At 50.0% G+C, this 18807-nt stretch overlaps 1 protein-coding gene across 1 annotated transcript in view; it reads right to left on the bottom strand.

Annotated features, from left to right (window-relative positions):
- Window positions 1-18807, bottom strand: part of PPP2R5D (protein phosphatase 2 regulatory subunit B'delta) — a 26812-nt gene extending 8005 nt beyond the window's left edge. The window contains exons 1-2 of the mRNA XM_066250012.1: window positions 18644-18807; window positions 13196-13276 (exon numbers count right to left, since the gene is read on the bottom strand). Coding sequence (XP_066106109.1) covers window positions 13196-13276; window positions 18644-18670 — 108 coding nt within the window. The 5' untranslated portion in view covers window positions 18671-18807. The remainder of the gene's footprint in view (window positions 1-13195; window positions 13277-18643) is intronic.

The raw sequence follows: 18807 nt of genomic DNA, 5'->3' as shown, positions 1-18807 counted from the left end.
ATGTTTCTTTCTCTCGCTTTCTTTTCTCTCTCAAAATCAGTAAATAAAAATAAAAAGTTAAAAGAAAGTTATTTTCATCTCAGAAGTTTACTAGAAATAGAGCTTAAGAAAAATTCTAAATATAAAAAAAAGGCTTTGGCTTTTTTACACCTTTGTAAAAATGTTTATTTTATTGATCTTAGAGAGAGGAAGAGAGAAAGCAGGCAAGAGACAGGAACACCTGTTCCTATATGTGCCCTCACCAGGCATCAAACTGGCAACCTCTGTGCTTCGGAACAAGGCTCCAACCAACCGAGCCATCTGGCCAGAGCAAGACATTTTTATATTTTTTATAGCCTTATTTATAACAGCAAATAAATAAATAAATTGGATATTATAGAGTTAAAATCATGTTTATAAAAATGATGTACTAGATGTACTCATACATAGCTCAGCTGTGAAAAATATTTACTCAGTCATAGTTATTTTCCCAAAATTGGTGAAAAGTATTTTGAGAGGAGGGGAAATGTCCGTGCGAAGGTATAAGACACTGAGGCTTTAATTTCCCACGGTAGTCATAAATAATATCAAAATTTCAAAAATTAAAAAAAAAAAAAGCAGTAAAAGAATCTCATTTGGGCCCTGGCTGGATACTCAGTTGGTTAGAGCGTCATTCAGAAGCACAGAGGTTGCTCGTTTGATCCCCAGTCAGGGCACACACAGGAAGAGATCTGTGTTCCTGTCTCTTGCTCTCTCTCTAAAATCAATAAAATTTAAGGAAAAAAAGAGAAAGAGACTCTTGTTTGGGATACAGAATGACTCCATGGGAAGAGCTGGGAGTTGCACGTGCTCCACAGAGCAACAGAAAAAAGGGCCTGGGCAGGGCCGCCTCTCCGTTACAGACCGAACACTACCCAACTTCGGAACCATGTTCATATTTATCACGTTGATAAAAACTTAAAATTAGCCTGACCAGGCAGTGACTGAGTGGATGGAGCATCGGACTAGGATGTAGAGGACCCAGGTTCGAAACCCCAAGGTCGCCGGCTTGAACACAGGCTCATCCGCTTGAGTGTGGGCTCACCAGCTTGAGCATGGGATCACTGTGGGATCATAGACATGACCCCAGGGTCTCTGACTTGAGCCCAAAGATCACTGGCTTGAGCCCAAGGTCGCAGGTTCAGTTGGAGCCCCCCAGTCAAGGCACATATGAGAAAGCAATCAAAGAACAACTAAGCCTGACCAGGCGGTGGCGCAATGGATAGAGTGTTGGACTGGGATGCTGAGGACCCAGGTTGGAGACCCCGAGGTCTCCAGCTTGAGCGTGGGCTCATCTGGTTTGAGCAAAAGCTCACCAGCTTGGACTCAAGGTCACTGGCAAGAGCAAGGGGTTACTCAGTCTGCTGAAGGCCCGCGGTCAAGGCACATATGAGAAAGCAATCAATGAACAACTAAGGTGTTGTTGCAATGCGCAACGAAAAACTAATGATTGATGCTTCTCATCTCTCTGTTCCTGTCTGTCTGTCCCTGTCTATCCCTCTCTCTGACTCTCTTTCTGTCTCTGTAAAAAAAAACCCCAAAAACCCCAAAAACTAAGGTGCCACAACGAAGACTTGATGCTTCTCATCTCTCTCCCTTCCTGTCTGTCCCTATCTGTCCCTCTCTCTGTCTGTCACACACACACACACACACACATACACACACACACACACACACACACAATTTAACATGAAACAAAAAGCCTAAAACTTTGTAATGACAGAAAACTGCTTGTTGTGCTACGTGAAATAAGGGTAACACAAAACTACATACATGAGCTCCCCTGAGTCCCAACATGTGGAAGCTAAAAGCAGGTCAGAAGAAAAGAATAAGAGCAAGTCCACTCTCTCTCTCCGTCCCCTGTGGCAGCAGAATGACATGATTGTTTTCTACATTTTTGTCTTTTGTAAATACGGTTTTGTTTTGTTTTAGCATATTCTAATTTTAATAGTGAGTATGAATACAGCTAATTTTTATTTATTTTTATTTATTCATTTTAGAGAGGAGAGAGAGGGAGAGAGAGGGAGAGAGAGGGAGAGAGAGAGACAGAGAGAGAAGAGAGAGACAGGGGGGAGGAGCTGGAAGCATCAACTCCCATATGTGCCTTGACCAGGCAAACCCAGGGTTTCGAACCGGCGACCTCAGTATTTCCAGGTCGACGCTTTATCCACTGCGCCACCACAGGTCAGGCCAATACAGCTAATTTTTAAAAGCTATCTCTTGACTTCCTCCTGGACACGGGTGTAAGAGCCCCATGAAGCCCATTACACAGTGACATTTGCAGGGCTGTGCACCCACAGGTCCTGTCCAGGTACCCCTGTTGGGAGAGGAGAGAGGCTGAGCCACAGGACAGCCCTTCCCCCCAACCAGAGACTGCAGGAGACCGGAGGGTGAAGCCACATCCAGCAGGCTACCCAGGCCACAGGAAAGTTGTCCTCCTGTCCCCACACCTGCCATACAGCCCCCTCCCCCCAGCCCCCCACAAACTCTCACTTCATACAATAAGTATGGGAAAATTTGAAACCCTCTGGGATAGGGGGAAGAGAGGAAGACAGAAATGCTATGTTTTGTAAGCTCCCAATTTTTTATAGAAACAATTATGTCGAGCTTGTGATCTATCTGGGGATCAGAGAACAGGAGGGGAGCAGGGGTCCAGCCCAGAGCAGCCCTTGGGTCCAGTGTAGCTTTGGCTTTCTGGCCCTCCCTACCAGAAATGACAGCCCCAAACACCAATTAGATGAGGGAAAGCAAGCAAGCGAGGCAAAAGCAGCCATCACACACCTCTCCTGCCGTGAACAGCGGGCTCACGCCTGACTCTACCATTAATTAGCTGAGAGTCACATAGTCTCTTGGTGCCTCAGTTTCCTCATCATTAAAATGGGGATAACAAACCTGACCAGGAGGTGGAGCAGTGGACAGAGCATTAGACTGGGATACGGAGGACCCAGGTTCGAGACCCCGAGGTTGCCAGCATGAGCGCGGGCTCAACTGGTTTGAGCAAAAGCTCACCACCTTGGACCCAAGGTCGCTGGCTCGAGCAAGGGGTCACTCGGTCTGCTGTAGCCCCATAGTCAAGGCACATATGAGAAAGCAATCAATGAACAACTAAGGTGGCACAACGAAAAACTGATGATTGATGCTTCTCATCTCTCTGCGTTCCTGTCTGTCTGTCCCTATCTATCCCTCTCTCTGACTCTGTCTCTGTAAAAAAATAAAGGGCAGGGCCCTGGCCGGTTGGCTCAGCGGTAGAGCATCGGCCTGGCGTGCAGGAGTCCCAGGTTCGATTCCTGGCCAGGGCACACAGGAGAGGCGCCCATTTGCTTCTCCACCCCTCCCCCTCTCCTTCCTCTCTGTCTCTCTCTTCCCCTCCCACAGCGAGGCTCCATTGGAGCAAAGTTGGCCCGGGCACTGGGGATGGCTCTGTGGCCTCTGCCCCAGGCGCTAGAGTGGCTCTGGATGCAACAGAGCGATGCCCCGGATGGGCAAAGCATCGCCCCCTGGTGGGCATGCCGGGTGGATCCTGGTCGGGCGCATGCGGGAGTCTGTCTGCCTCCGTTTCCAGCTTCGGAAAAATGAAGAAAAAAAAAAAAAAAAAGGGCGGGGGGGGATAACAAAAAGGACCAACCTCATAGAATTGTAATGGGATTTAAATGAACAGTATACATGTTTATAAAACACTTCTGTGTGCCATACACTGTTCATTTATTTTGTTTTGTTTTGTTTTTTTTGCATTTTTCTGAAGCTGGAAACAGGGAGAGACAGTCAGACAGACTCCCGCATGCGCCCGACCGGGATCCACCCGGCACGCCCACCAGGGGGTGATGCTCTGCCCACCAGGGGGCGATGCTCTGCCCATCCTGGGCGTCGCCATGTTGCGACCCTCCTGGGCGTCGCCATGTTGTGACCAGAGCCACTCTAGCGCCTGGGGCAGAGGCCACAGAGCCATCCCCAGTGCCCGGGCCATCTTTGCTCCAATGGAGCCTTGGCTGCGGGAGGGGAAGAGAGAGACAGAGGAAGGCGCGGCGGAGGGGTGGAGAAGCAAATGGGCGCTTCTCCTATGTGCCCTGGCCGGGAATCGAACCCGGGTCCTCCGCACGCTAGGCCGACGCTCTACCGCTGAGCCAACCGGCCAGGGCCCATACACTGTTCATTTAAATCCCAATACAAGTTTTATGAGTTAGTTATTATTTCCCATCCCAAGGATTTTAGGAATGTGGCTGGAAATCCCTGAAATTAACACACCTCAGATGTTCCTTACAGGCCCTGGCCAATTAGCTCAGTAGAATGTCAGTCTGGTGTGTGGATGTCCTGGGTTGGATTCCCCGTCAGGAACACAGGAGAAGCGACCATCTGCTTCTCCCCCCTCCCCTTCATTCTCTCTCTCTCTCTTTCCCCCTCCTCCACTCCCACAACCATGGCTCGATTGGCTTGGGCACATTGGCCCTGGGTGCTGAAGATGGCTCCATGGATCCTCTAACTCAGGTTCTAAAAATAGTTTGGTTACAAGCATGGCTTCAAATGAGCAGAGTATTGGCCCCAGACAGGGATCCCGGTCAGCATGCATGAGGGAGTCTCTCTATCTCCCCTCCTCTGGCTTAGAAAAGAAGAAAAAATATGTATTCCTTAGAGTCCAATAAAAACCTTTCTTGTTTTTATTTTTCCATTGATTTGAGAGAGAGAGGAAGTGAGGAGGGTAGAGAGAGAGAGAACAAGAGAGAGAGAGAGAAGCATCAACTCATTATTCTACTTAGTTGTTCCATTTAGTTGTACAATCATTGGTTACTTCTCATATGTAGCCTGACTGGGAATCAACCTGCACCCTTGACATGGCAGGATCATGCTTTATCCACTGTGCCACCTCGCCAGGGCCTATCCTCCTTGTTATAAAACGGGGACAAAAGAAGGCATGGCATCTTTCTTTTTTTAAAAAAAAAAAATTGATTGATTTGAGAGAGAGAGACAGACAGACAGACAGACAGAAATGTCAATCTATTCCCGTATGTGCCCAGACCAGGGATCAAACCTGAAACCTTTGTGTGTCGAGATGACACTCTAACCAACCAAGCTATCCTACGGGACAGGCGTTGCATCTTTCGAGCCCCTGCTTAAGTCCCACCCTTTTGGTTACAAGCATGGCCCCAAATGAGCAGACTATCGGTCCCAGACAGGGGTTGCCGGGTAGATCCCGGTCAGCGTGCATGCGGTGACCTAAAAGCCTTCTCAGGTGACCCCAGGCCTTGGGTATCGCCCCTGTCCCCAACCTCCTGACACTACTTGTCTTTGATCATCTCCAGTGACACCTCTTACTTGGTCTGTTCAAGTGTCATTCCCCTACTAGACACCAAGTCCCTCAAAAGCCTGGACCCCAATTTGTACCACTCTGGGTCCCCTGAGCACTAGCAACTAATAGAGAACGTTTGGTTGGCTGGTTGACTGGGGGCCAAGCCCAGACCTCTCCCCATAGGCACTCTTGTCCTGACTTGGGGACCCTCAGAACAGAGCCGTGGACAGCAGCAAAGGCGGGGGTGGGGAGAAACAGTGATGCTAGGGTAAGGGGCTCCGTGGCAGAGGAGGAACGAAACTCGGGAAAAACAAGTCTCTCTCCAACCTCCCAGGTAAGATGCAACCTCCCTGTACCTCCACAAACCTTATACCAAGGAGACATCCAGAGAAAAGAGGCATTCCTCCCAGAAAGGGGAAAGCAAGGCCTCAATTTTCTCTACTAATGAGGAAGGGGTTTGACTAGATCAGTGGTTTCCCAACCATGCTCTCTCTCTCTCTCTCTCTCTCTCTCTCTCTCTCTTTCTCTCTCTCTTTTTTTGTATTTTTCTGAAGTAAGAAGTGGGGAGGCAGAGACAGACTCCCACATGCACCCAACCAGGACCCACCCGGCATGCCCACCAGGGGGCGATGCTCTGCCCATCTGGGCCATTGCTCCCCTGCAACCAGAACCATTCTAGCACCTGAGGCAGAGGCCATGGAGCCATTCTCAGCTTGTGGCCATGGCTGCTGGAGGGGAAGAGAGAGATAGAGAGAAGGGAAAAAAGAGTGGAGAAGCAGATGGTTGCTTCTCCTGTGTACTCTGGCGGGGAATCAAACTCCGGACATCCACATGCCAGGCCGACGCTCTACCATTGAGCTAACCGGCCAGGGCCTCCCAACCATTCTCCACGTAGGTTTCAAGAGAAGAGAGGGTTGTATGACTAAAAATCAAAGTTTAAAAACCACCCGGTTTTATCAGGACCACTGGCTCCCAGGCCCCAGACATAGGAAGCATCTGAGGACAGGTGGGCCAGCCAGTAAAGCCCTGGGCTGCTAAGCCTCAATGAGGCGTCCCCTGGTCTGTTCACCCTTTGCTAAGAAGCATGTTTGCCAGGAGGGAGGGCTGGGGATACACCAGTGACTCACTTCATGCTCAACACTTTCTCCTAAAAGCTCCAGCTTCTGACTTCTCCTCCACTGACCTGGGTCGGAAGTGGGAGGCAGCCGAGTCTCCTGGAAACCTTCTGCAACCACCAGAGCATAACTGGACACTGACTAAAGGCAACATGCCAAGCTTCTCTTTAACCCCTTCCATGTCCTGCCTGGTCCCACTTGCGACACTCTGCAGTGGCCATCTCTTCTGCCTGAAGTACCGTCTCCTTCCTCCCACTTCTAAACTCTGAACAGGACCCAAACTCTAAGAAGTCTTCCTAGATTCCGGCCTCCAGCAGTCAAAGCAGCACTTTGAATGCACACACCACTCTCACACTCAGGAGGTTGTAACTCTACTAGTAGCTCATTCTGAACCAATGCTAGTCCAACCGGATCCTAACATAGCCACCTTTAATAATTCAATCCACATAAATAAAGTAGAAGATAGAAAAATTATTTAAGCACTACTCAAAATATTACAACAGTGGACATGCAATTAACTAGCCAAATAAAGATCATGCCAGTTTAAAACCCTGAAAATCAGAGGCATTCTTTCCCATACTGACATCTGGAGCTCTATCTAGCTGTGCTTCTTTTCTTCCTTCATTTATTCAATAAACACCATGCTAAGCACTAGAGAAAGACATGACCCTTGCCTTCAGAGAGCTCACAGTCTAGTCAGTGAGACAGACATGAAAGCAGCTATTAGGGCCCTGGCAGTTTGCTCAGTGGATAGAGCGTCGGCCCAGCATATGGACATCCTGGGTTCAATTCCCTGCCAGGGCACACAGGAGAAGAGACCATCTGCTTCTCTACCCTTCCCTCTCCCCCTTCTCTACCTCTTTCCCTCCCATAGTTGGTGGTTCAACTTGTTCCCGGGCACTGAGGATAGCTTGGTTAGTCCTAGTGTGTCAGCCTCAGGCACTAAAATTAGCTCAGTACTTGAGCATTGGCTGTAGATGGGGTTGCTGGGTGGATCCCAGTCGGGGTGCAGGCGGGAGTCTGCCTCACTATCACCCCTCCTTTCACCAAGAGAGAGAGAGAGAGAGAGAGAGAGAGAGAAAGAAAAGAAAAGAAGCTCTTAGTACAAGGGAAATGTAAAAGTAGAGACAAGCAACAAGGATTTTGGAACCCAGAGGGCTGAGCTACAAACTCTGCCTGAGGTAAAGGGAGACATCCCTGAAGACAAGAATTTTAATTTGGTTCTTAAAGGATAAACATGAGTTTAGGCAAAGGAAGGAGAGCAATAAAGCAGTCCAGATCAATGGACTCGCATCAGTAAGGGCTGAGTCATAAAAGCGTTCATCGTGACAAGAAACCAGGATGCGAGGTAAAAGAATGTGTGAGGCCAGCTCAGCAGGGCTGAGGGCATAAATTTGAATTTGTGATCAATGAGATGCCAACAGAGGTTTTCTCTTTCTTTTTTAATTGCTTTGAGAGAGAAAGAGAAACACTGATTTGTTGTTCCACTTATTTTTTTTTTATTATTATTATTTTTGTATTTTTCTGAAGCTGGAAACGGGGAGAGACAGTCAGACAGACTCCCACATGCGCCCGACCGGGATCCACCCGGCACGCCCACCAGGGGCGATGCTCTGCCCCTCCGTGGCTTCGCTCTGCCTCGACCAGAGCCACTCTAGCGCCTGGGGCAGAGGCCAAGGAGCCATCCCCAGCGCCCGGGCCATCTTTGCTCCAATGGAGCCTTGGCTGCAGGAGGAGAAGAGAGAGACAGAGAGGAAGGAGGGGGCGGGGGTGGAGAAGCAAATGGGTGCTTCTCCTATGTGCCCTGGCCGGGAATCGAACCCGGGTCCCCCGCACGCCAGGCCGACGCTCTACCGCTGAGCCAACCGGCCAGGGCCTGTTCCACTTATTTATGCACTTATCGGTTGATTCTTTTATGTGCTCTGATGGGGAATCAAACTCCCACCTTGGTGTATTGGGACGATGCACAAACCAACTGAACAACCTGGCCAGAGCACCAACAGAGGTTTTTAAGTAGAGGACTAATAAGACCAAAAATGTTTTTAGGGTAACAACTCTGGCTACAGGGAGATCACGCTGAAGTGGAAGAGAATAGGGTAATTTTTTCTTCCCTCTGTCTCCATTCCCAGAACTCAAGACAGAGCACACAGCACATAGAAAATCCACAGCACTAACCTGCCTTCTCCAAGGACAGACCAAGAAGGCTACCTGCCCACAGCGGCAGGTCAGAGTAAGTCTGACCTAATCTCTCAAGGCCCTTCCATTCTGAGACTGTCTTCTAGAATCTTAGAGCCAGTGTCTCATGTCATCAAGAACACAGGAAAACTGGCTCCCAAGCCACAGACCAGGCTGAATTCCACCTCTACTGTTTTACTACCAAGTAAAAGCTATTTAACACTGTTAAGGCTCAGTTTCATCTGTAAAATGGGGATAATGATAACAGAATGACCTCATGGAAGTGAAGATTAAATGAGAAGGTTATAAGATTAAATACATGTAAAGTATTCAGAACAGTGCCTAATAAAATGTACTCCCAAATTCACATCAACCCAACATCTGTGAATGTGACCTTATTTGGAAATAGGCTCTTTGAGCCTGGCCTGTGGTGGCGCAGTGGATAGAGCATCAACCTGCAATGCTGAAGTTGCTGGTTCAAAACACTGGGCTTCCCGGTCAAGGCACATATGACAAGCAACAAGTAAGCAACACCTTAAAGTGAGGCAATGATGAGTTGATACTTCTCACTCCCTGCCCCTCTTCTCTCTGTAAAATCAATAAACAAAATCTTTAAAAAAAAAAAAAAGTGCCTGACCAGGCAGTGGTGCAGTGAATAGTGTCAGATTGGGGCATGGAGGACATGGAGGACCCAGGTTCAAAACCCTGACATCGCCAGCTTGAGCATGGGCTCATTTGGCTTGAGCAAGGGATCACCAGCTTGAGCCCAAGGTTGCTGGCTTGAGCAAGGGCTCACTCAGTCTGCTGTAGCCCCCCCCCCCCCCGCCAAGGCACATATGAGAAAACAATCAGTGAACAACTAAGGTGTCGCAACAAAGAATTGATGCTTCTCATCTCTCTCCCTTCCTGTCTGTCTGTCCTTATCTGTCCCTCTCTCTAGCTCTGTCACACAAAAAAAGGTAAATAGGGTCTTTGCAAATGTAATCAAGTTAAGAAGAAGCCCTACTGGATTGGGGTGGGTCCTAAATCCAATAGGATTGGTGTTCTTTTTTTTTTTTTACAGAGACAGAGAGAGAGTCAGAGGGATAGATAAGATAGGAACAGACAGACAGGAATGGAGAGATGAGAAGCATCAATCATCAGTTTTTCACTGGGCCTTCAGCAGACCGAGTAATCCCTTGCTCAAGCAGGTGACCTTGGGTCCAAGCTGGTGAGCTTTGCTCAAACCAGATGAGCCCGCGCTCAAGCTGGCAACCTTGGGGGTCTCGAACCTGGGTCCTTCCGCATCCCAGTCTGACGCTCTATCCACTGCGCCACCACCTGGTCAGGCAGGACTGGTGTTCTTATAAGAAGAGGAAAATTTGGGCCCTGGCCGGGTGGCTCAGTAAATAAACTGTCACCCTTGCCCGCCAAGGTCATGGGTTCAATCCCCAGTCAGGGCACATACGAGAAGCAACTAATGAGTGCACAACTAAATGGAACAACTAAGTGAAACGAGTTGATACTTTCTCTCTCTCTCTCAAATCAATGGAAGAATTAAAAAATAAAAAAGAGGGAAATTTGGACAGAGACAGACACACACAGGGAGAAGGCCACATGAAGACGGAGGAAGAGATTAGAGTGATGCATCTACAAGGCAAAGAACATCAAGCACTGCTGAAAAGCCACCAGAAGCTGGGAGAGAAGCATGGCACAGGCTCTTCCCCAGAACCTCAGAGGGACATGGCCCACTGACACCTTGATTTCTGACTTCCGGCCTCCAGAGCTGTGAAAAAATAAACGTCTGTTATTTTAATCCACCCAGTTTGTGGTGACTTGCCACGGAAGTCACCTAGGAAACTAATAAGCAAGTCACTGTTCAATAAAATCAATGTTGGGCCTGACCAGGCAGTGGCACAGTGGATAGAGTGTCGGACTGGGATGTGTAGGACCCAGGTTCGAGACCCCAAGGTTGCCAGCTTGAGCACGGGCTCATCTGATTTGAGCAAAAAGCTCACCAGCTTGGACCCAAGGTCACTGGCTCGAGCGGGGGGTTACTCAGTCTGCTGAAGGCCCACGGTCAAGGCACATGTGAGAAAGCAATCAATGAACAACTATGGTGTTGCAACGAAAAACTGATGATTGATGCTTCTCATCTCTCTCCATTCCTGTCTGTCTGTCCCTGTCTATCCCTCTATCTGACTCTCTCTCTGTCTCTATAAAAAAATTAAAAAAATAATCAATGTTGGCTGCTATAATTATTAGGATCAACTGGAAAGACTGGCAAATGCTTAACACAGGGTAAATTTGACTGTAAGTGCCCCCAATTCTGGACTACATGGAGGGCAAAGGAAAAATTGTGCCAAACAGCTTTTGATGACCTGGGCCTCCAAGCCTGACTGCCAACTTTTGTACTGTCCCTCTGCCTAGGGCCACATGGGTACATTTCTACAAAAGCATGGAGCAGAATTCCTGCAACTGCCTTACAGGTAAACCCTGAGCAGCGTTTCACAAAACAGAGCAAAAGGTGAACTCCATACTCCTTTCCCAGAGTGCTTGATATTGACCTACTGCCTTTATCAGATTCGTCCAGAAAGGCAGTGGGGAAATCCTGGCAACTGGTCCTGTACCAGTTTGAGACCCTCATTTTCCCACCTATGAAAGGAGAGGGTTATACTCTAAGGTTCCTTTCAGCTCATTCACTCTCCACTCACCAATGCACTCAAATGCTGGCACCTCTGGTGTGCCAGGCCTGGTGGCATTGAACAAGAGCCTCACGGAGCTTACCCACTAGCAAAGAAGCTGACTGATAAACACTGAATTCTCATGGAATTGTTTCATGACAGCCGTGGTTAAGGGCTCTCGTGGGCCTGTACTGGGGGCCAGAAAAGCAAAGAGCAGGAGCCCTACCTTGTCCTGGGGGGGAAGTGGGGGGGGGTCAAGGAGAGCCACTTTCAGGAAATGACATCAATCTAATAACTGAACAAGTAGGGAGTTAGTTAGGCAAGAAGTGGGAGCAGCTCCTAATTATTCCTTTCTGTCCTTTCTTTTTGTATTTTTTCTGAAGCTGGAAATGGGGAGAGACAGTCAGACAGACTCCCGCATGCGCCCGACCCACCTGGCACGCCCACCAGGGGCAACGCTCTGCCCCCGAGGGGGCGTCGCTCTGCTGCGACCAGAGCCACTCTAGCGCCTGGGGCAGAGGCCAAGGAGCCATCCCCAGTGCCCGGGCCATCTTTGCTCCAATGGAGCCTCCGCTGCGGGAGGGGAAGAGAGAGACAGAGAGGAAGGAGGGGGGGGGTGGAGAAGCAAATGGGCGCCTCTCCTATGTGCCCTGGCTGGGAATCGAACCCGGGTCCCCCGCACGCCAGGCCGACGCTCTACTGCTGAGCCAACTGGCCAGGGCCCTGTCCTTTAAAATGCTGTTATAAGTCTCTCTTGCTAATCTGGGTATCAGTTGCTAGTTCCACAGATGTCATCATTCCTAAAGGGGCGACTGAGCCTAGAGGGAGTGCTCCCCGGAAGAAGGTACTGATCCGCTGTGACCCCGTGCAGGAGCACACAGGTATGGGGAGGAAGCCAGCTCCTTCCCGCGGAGCTCACAGTTCATGGGGAAAAACACATGTGAGAACAACTAGTTACAACACCCAGTGATAAGGACTATTCTAAAGAGCTGATCAGATTACCGGGTCAGTGTAGAGGACGGAGGAATTTATCTTCTGTGTGCCTCAACTCTCAGTCTGTGAAACAAGGAAAACCCACCGTGCTTCTTCCGATTACTAAAATGAGGCCTAAAATGGCCACAGGTATGAAAAGTGCTTGGATCTCTTTAAAGGGGATAAGGACCAGATGTACCCAGAAAAATCTAAATCCAAAGTTAACCTCAAACACTTGTTAATCGATCAATCTCTTCTCCCAGAGACACACAAGACCTGCCCCATTTCCTGTTCTCCTCCAGACCTCTGAATAGTTTAGAATAGGAGGCAGGAAGCAGAGAAATCAAGGACCACCGGCCCCTGGGTAATATGGGCATTTGCTCAACGTATTCATAGGATCATTCACCATCCTGAGCATCCCACTGAGCACACTCCCAACCCTCATGGACACACTCTGGACTTCCTTAAGGCCTGCCCCCTCCAGTGCGCTCTCCTCTTGCCATTTATTGCTTTATAGCCCTAGATTGCTAGGGCACTGACCTCTGCTCATGACTATCCTTCAGTAGCTCCCATTTGATTGAAACCAAGGGCAGTGGGCCCAGCTCGGCCTGACTCGGGAATACCAGCCACTCCCCACCCCCTACCCCACCCAGAGCCATGCTGAAGCCACTCGCCACCCCATTGAGCACCATGTACTTCTTCCTTTCTCCCCAGGACTGGGTACCCCAAGGAGGAAGGAATTCTCTATACTCAAAGCTGGAAGACAGGAACGACTTGCAGGAGACTCTGGGGAGTGTGAGGTCTGGGGGAGCTGATTTGGTCTGAACCAGTCAAAGGGAAGACCCGCCGGAGGGCAGTCTGGATGGGCTGTCCAGGCCCCTCTCAGGCTATGAAGCCTCCTTCCCTTCTGCTCGAATAGCAGCTGGAGCTGGAGCCTGCAACGTAACTCGGGCTGCGTCCATGTTCATTACCTCCTCAGCGCTCTCGCCGCCGCCACCATCCTTGCCTGAGCTGCTGGGCTTGGCCGTGCCTTTGGCAAGCTTAGGGGGCTCCTGAGGGAAGAAGAGGGAAGTAGGGTTAGTACATCCCAGGGGAAGGGAGAGGCCTTGTCTGGACCCCTTAGGTCTTTGCTGTAATTATCCTCTGTCCGGTTGAATCAATCAGTCACTCAGAACCACTGAGCACCTACCTTACACCTATCCCAGTGGAGGACGAGTTGGGGTACACAAAGCAAAATTCAGTCCCTCCAAAGAGTTCAGAAACTGGTTGGGAAGACATCTCCAACACACAGTAATTAAGCATGGTAATGCTCTGTACCCTCAACACTGGTGTAGGAGCTACGGCCTACGAGGGCCTCTGTCAACCACCCGGGTGAAAAGTCTTAAGGGAAAGCCTGATGGGAAAAGCTGCTCATACTTGCTCTGGCCAAAGTGGGCAGAGAGTGCCAGACGCTCTCATGCTAGAGGGCAAGGGGTCACCACTCTGCCCCCAAGGCCATCTGGAAAGAGCCAGGGACATTTATTTATATAGCATTGACAGCACCCAGAAGAGAGGATGCTACTGGCCCAGGAATGCTAACAGGTACAGGACATCCTATAGACTGCCCCAAGAAGGCCTCAGGGGAAAAGCACAGGGACAGGGATGGGGGTAAGGCCCTGAATTGCTATAAAGAGTGAGCCCCCTAGAAGAAACGATGACATCGGATCACTTACAGAAGAATGGTGGAATCTTGTTAACATTATGCGGAGTGAAATAAGTGAATCAGAAAAAAAACAAGAACTGCAGGATTCCATACATTGGTGGGACACAAAAGCGAGACCAAGAGACATGGACAGGAGTGTGGTGGTTATGGGGGATGGGGGGAGGGAATGAGGGAGAGGGGAAGGGGAAGGGGGAGGGGTACAAAGAAAACTGGATAGAGGGTGACGGAGGACGATCTCTCTTTGGGTGATGGGTATGCAACAGAACTAAACGACAAGATAACCTGGAAAGGTTTTCTTTGAATATATGTACCCTGATTTGTTGATGTCACCCCATTAAAATAAAAATTTATTTATATATATATATATATAAAAAAAAGAGTGAGCCCTGGCCCTGGACGGATAGCTCAGTTAGTTAGAGCACCATCCCGAAGCACAGAGGTTGTAGGTTCGATCTCCGGTCCGGGCACATATAGGAACAAATGGATGTTCCTGTCTGCTTTTCTCCCTTCTTCTCTCTCTCAAATCAATAAAATAAACATTAAAAAAAGAGAGAGAGAGAGAGTTAGCACTAGTCCCAAGTCTCCTTGGGAACCTGGCCACTGGCTCAGAGCCGTGGTCTGCCCAGCATCTCTTCCTAAGCTTCAGGCCAGAAAAAGCAACTGCACAGGGACAAGATGGGGGGAAATGTGAAAAAGACAGAGACTTAGGTCTGACCAGAGGCTCCAAACAAATCTTCTGTGGGCCATGGATGCCCTGGCAGCTCGCTTGACCTTCCATCCCATTAACAGACCAATGTGGAGTGCTTGGCACTGGGGGACCTGGAAGCCCCGTCCTTGGCACTGATGGGTCGCTCCAAAGAGCAACAGCTTTGGGGAGGGACAAAGTCAAATTCTAGGTTTTCTTCGGGGGAAATACAACTCATACTGGGACTGGATTCAAAAGCTAGTCCTGAGAGCAACAGCTGCAGGAACTGGGAGAGGTAACAATGGAAAGGAGGAGTCCTGGCAGGAGGGGGAGCAAGAGGGATCTTTACAAATAACTAAAGGGCTGCCCTGTGGACAAAAGATGCAACTTGTTCTATGTGGATTCAGAGGCTCAAGAGCCAGGGGCTGAAGCATCAGGAAGACAGGATGAAGCTCCAAACAAGAAAGAATTTTCCTCCCGGAACAGCTGCACACAAACCGGAGGCCTCGGGAGGCTGCAGCTCCCCAAGCCCAAGAGCATTCAATCATGGGTGCACTCATGCCCCTCCAAGGCATGTTGCAGAAGGGACCCAAGCCTTAAATGAAGACTGGATTGGAGAACCTTGGAAATCGCTTCCGCCTCTGAGATTCTGCGATTCTAATGACATCCAAGCTCCTTCAGTGCGAAGTGTTAAATCAAGTGATTGTGACTATGGGGGCAAAAGGATTTCAGGGAGAAGAATGCTCTGTGTGGGCGAGAGGAGGGGTACACTTCACGGGGGCGGGGAGGGAGAAAGCCGTTCCCAGGTATGGAGCAGCTCCAAGCAGTCAGGAGGCGGGCAGGAGCTCCTTCTTTGGGCTGAGCACTGTCCCACTGCCCACTGAGCAGGCTGGGCACACTGAACCTCTCATCAAAGGTCCAGGGAGTGGCTCATGGCTCAGATCATGAGGTGGGGAGAAAAAAGAGGAAGGGGTGTGAGCAGGACACAACACTGAGGTCGTTGTCTGTATAGACCCCAGATGTGGGCCCTTTGGACAAAGCTGACCCCTCTTCATACACGTCTCCTCGCTCTGCTTGATCATAAGCTCCTGGTTCTTTTGTGTGGCCCTCCACCTACCCTAAAGCACTCACTGATATCACTCAGGGCATGTGCCTAAGACAGATCCCAGCTGCCTGGGTGTGTGTGGGCGTGGGAAGCCAGGCCTACCTACTTACCACTCCCGGGCTTCTGTAGAGCGGGTGAAGTGCACACACTTCGGCCCAACCTAGCAGTCCAGGGCTACACAGCACGGTGAAGCCAGCCCTGAGTTCTGAGCCCAGCCAGCTCTTAGCATTTACATAATCATGCGCAAGTTAACCAGCCACTCTGAACCTCAGTTTCCTCATATACTAAGTGACAACTTTCATGGTACCTAGTTCTCTTAGCAACGTGTCTGCTATATGAAAAGCTGAACAGTAGTCAATGCTATCACTATCATTATGAACAAGCAGAAAGGGGGAGGGAGCAGGGGAACCTGACTCAGAAACCTAAAAGATGTAAGTCCCAGATCAGAACATGAGGAAGGAGGATTGACTAAGCACCCATCCACTGAGCGCCTATTGTATGCAAGGGGGATGTCAAACCAAAATGGAACTCAGCTCTTATCACTCAAATTGGAAGAAAAGACTTGCTGATAATTCCAGTTCAAAAGAACACAGAAGGGGCACCAGTGATCTACCAAGTGCTCTATAAACCCAGGAGAGGAGGGAAAGCTCACCAACTAAAGGTTCAGGAAAGGATTCCAGGCAGCAGCCTTGAAGGCTGGCCAGGATTGGGGCCAACAGAGATGAAGAAGAAAGGGAAGAAGTGATAGACGAGCAATAAAGATCCTCTAGGAACCCCTTCTCTCTGTCCCTACCCCATCCAGGCAAACTTCAGTCACACGTCACCTCCCTCTTCCTCAGGACTTGCCAACCATTAAAAGAGGCCAAGAGATGCTCTGGCTGGATAGCTCAGTTGGTTAGAGCAACGTCCCAATAGGCAGAGGTTACCGATTCCATCCCTGGTCAGGGCACATACAGAAACAGATACATGTTTCTGTCTCTCTCTCTCTCCCTTCCTCTCTCTAAAGTAAATAAAAAAATAAAAAATAAAAAATAAAAAGAAAGAGGCCAAATGCAACTGGAAATCAAAAACAGAATATTAAACCTTGAAGGGGATCAGAGGTGCCTGGCCCCATGTACCTTGACCCTTTCAATACTCTTTTCCAACCAAATACTTATACCCATGGTCTTAGCAAGTCTAACTAAAAGTTCTTCCTTTTAGTCATCTACTAGAGAAAGGCTTTCTGTGGATGGGACAGTATCTGTTTCATCAGACTAAAAACTACAGGTTGGTAGAGACCTCACCAGCTTTCTTTGCAATCCATGCCCCTCCACACTCTTTGAAGGAGCCTGTTAGCCCCTGGTATGACTGACTTGTGTGTGTATCATCTCATGCTAAGCTGCCCAAACCATGACAGCATGCCCACTCCCCAAGGAGAAGGCCCTGACCAGCTCAGCACTGCAGGATGTACAGTGCCTAAGACCCAATCACCAACCCTACATTCAGAACATCAGGTCCCGAGAGGTTATGGGGGCAACTATGGTAGCTCTCCAACAGCACCGGGATAAAGAGTTTAAGAGATAAAGTCAGAGATGGCCGCCCAGCAACCCAGCCAGAGGGCAAATGAAGGCATGACATCTCTGGGGTCATAAAGTGGGCTGCTTTATGTTGGTGCAGGACACCAGGCCAGCGCTGTCCCCCACCACGAGGGGCCAGCATAGGAGGGGAGAAACTGGCGGAAGCTGGAACTGGTATTCTAGCATCCTCTGTGTAAGTCTGTACCTCAAAGGAAACACACCTCTAAGTCAGACCTCAGGAAATCAGAGATAGAAAAAGACAGGGATGAAGAACAGAGGAAGGCGGTAATAGAGGTAGACAAGGTGAAAGAAGGCAATATCAAGTAACAGCCTGTATCAGGACACCAAGACGAGGGCAAGGGTGTTCAGGGATGGCTAGGCCGTGGAGTAAGAAGGAAAACTAATCTGATAGGGAGGGCAGATTCCGGATTTGCAGACAGTATGGCCCAGGAAAGACTGAAGTCCAGCACTTGGTGCAAAAAGGGAAAAATGCAAAGGTTATCCTAGGATTAAGGGAAGGAGTCTACTCAGATTAGGAAAGATGACTGGTTTAGAATGAACCTGGGATTTGATTGATGCCTGTTAGCGGGGACTTTGGTACAGAAGACGCCTTTAAGTCAGGAGCCTTGATAACTGCAGTTGGACCTCCAGCAGGCTATGTGACCTTGGCCCAGTCCCTTCCCCTGTCCAGGCCTCAGTCTCCTCTTCTGTACCACTCCGGGTTGCATTGAATGCACTCAGAGGTCCTGTCCAGCACAGACGTTCTGAGGTTCCATGGACAGAAGGAAAGGCTCAGTTCAGACTCACAAGTTTGTGTGTGAAGAAAGAAGTAGAGGGAGGGGCCTAGGCCACATTTCGTGGAGAAGAGAAAGCAGAGCTGTTCTAGGTCAGGAAGCTTGGCAGAACTGAAGGGGCTGTAGGGGACGGTAGAGAAAGCCAGCCCAGGCCCAAGCGGGTCAGAAGAGGAGGGAAGGGGCTGGGAGAGGAGGGAGTTCTGGAGGGACTACCTCAGATGACGGGCTGTCCCAAACGGGCAAACGAGAAGGGGCTGGGGGAATAGGTGGTGGAGGGAGAGAAAGCAGGGGAGTGACCTGGGAGAGGGGCAGATCTGGAGGGAGGGTGTTACCCTGAGCCGGGGTAGACCGGGAGGTGGAAGTGGGAGGACTCTATCCGGTGCAAGGTGAGGGTGCTTTCTTAGCTGCGGCACGGGCTGAGGGTGCAACCATCAGCGGGGGCGAGGGCTGGCCCAGGGAGTCCTGCGGGGGCCGGACGGGAGGGTCAGTCTGGGGCTGTCCCGGGCCTGCCTTGGGCCCCTCCCAGAGCTCCGCGCAGACCCCAAGACGAAGGCGCAAAGAAAAGGGCCACGCTTACCTTCTCCTTCTTCAGTTTATAGGGCATCTCGGCCCGTTCGGACCCGGCCCGGCTCCTGCGGCCCCGCTCCGGCTCCGGTTTTGCTCGGCCGCACTCGGCCCGTTCGGCGTCTCTTCGCCACCGCCTGCGCGCTGCGCCCGGGTCGATCGGCGTCTGCGCCTCCA

The sequence above is a fragment of the Saccopteryx bilineata genome, chromosome 1 (assembly GCF_036850765.1).
Source record: "Saccopteryx bilineata isolate mSacBil1 chromosome 1, mSacBil1_pri_phased_curated, whole genome shotgun sequence".
In the NCBI taxonomy this organism is placed as follows: Eukaryota; Metazoa; Chordata; class Mammalia; order Chiroptera; family Emballonuridae; genus Saccopteryx; species Saccopteryx bilineata.
This window is presented reverse-complemented; position numbering and strand designations above follow the sequence as displayed.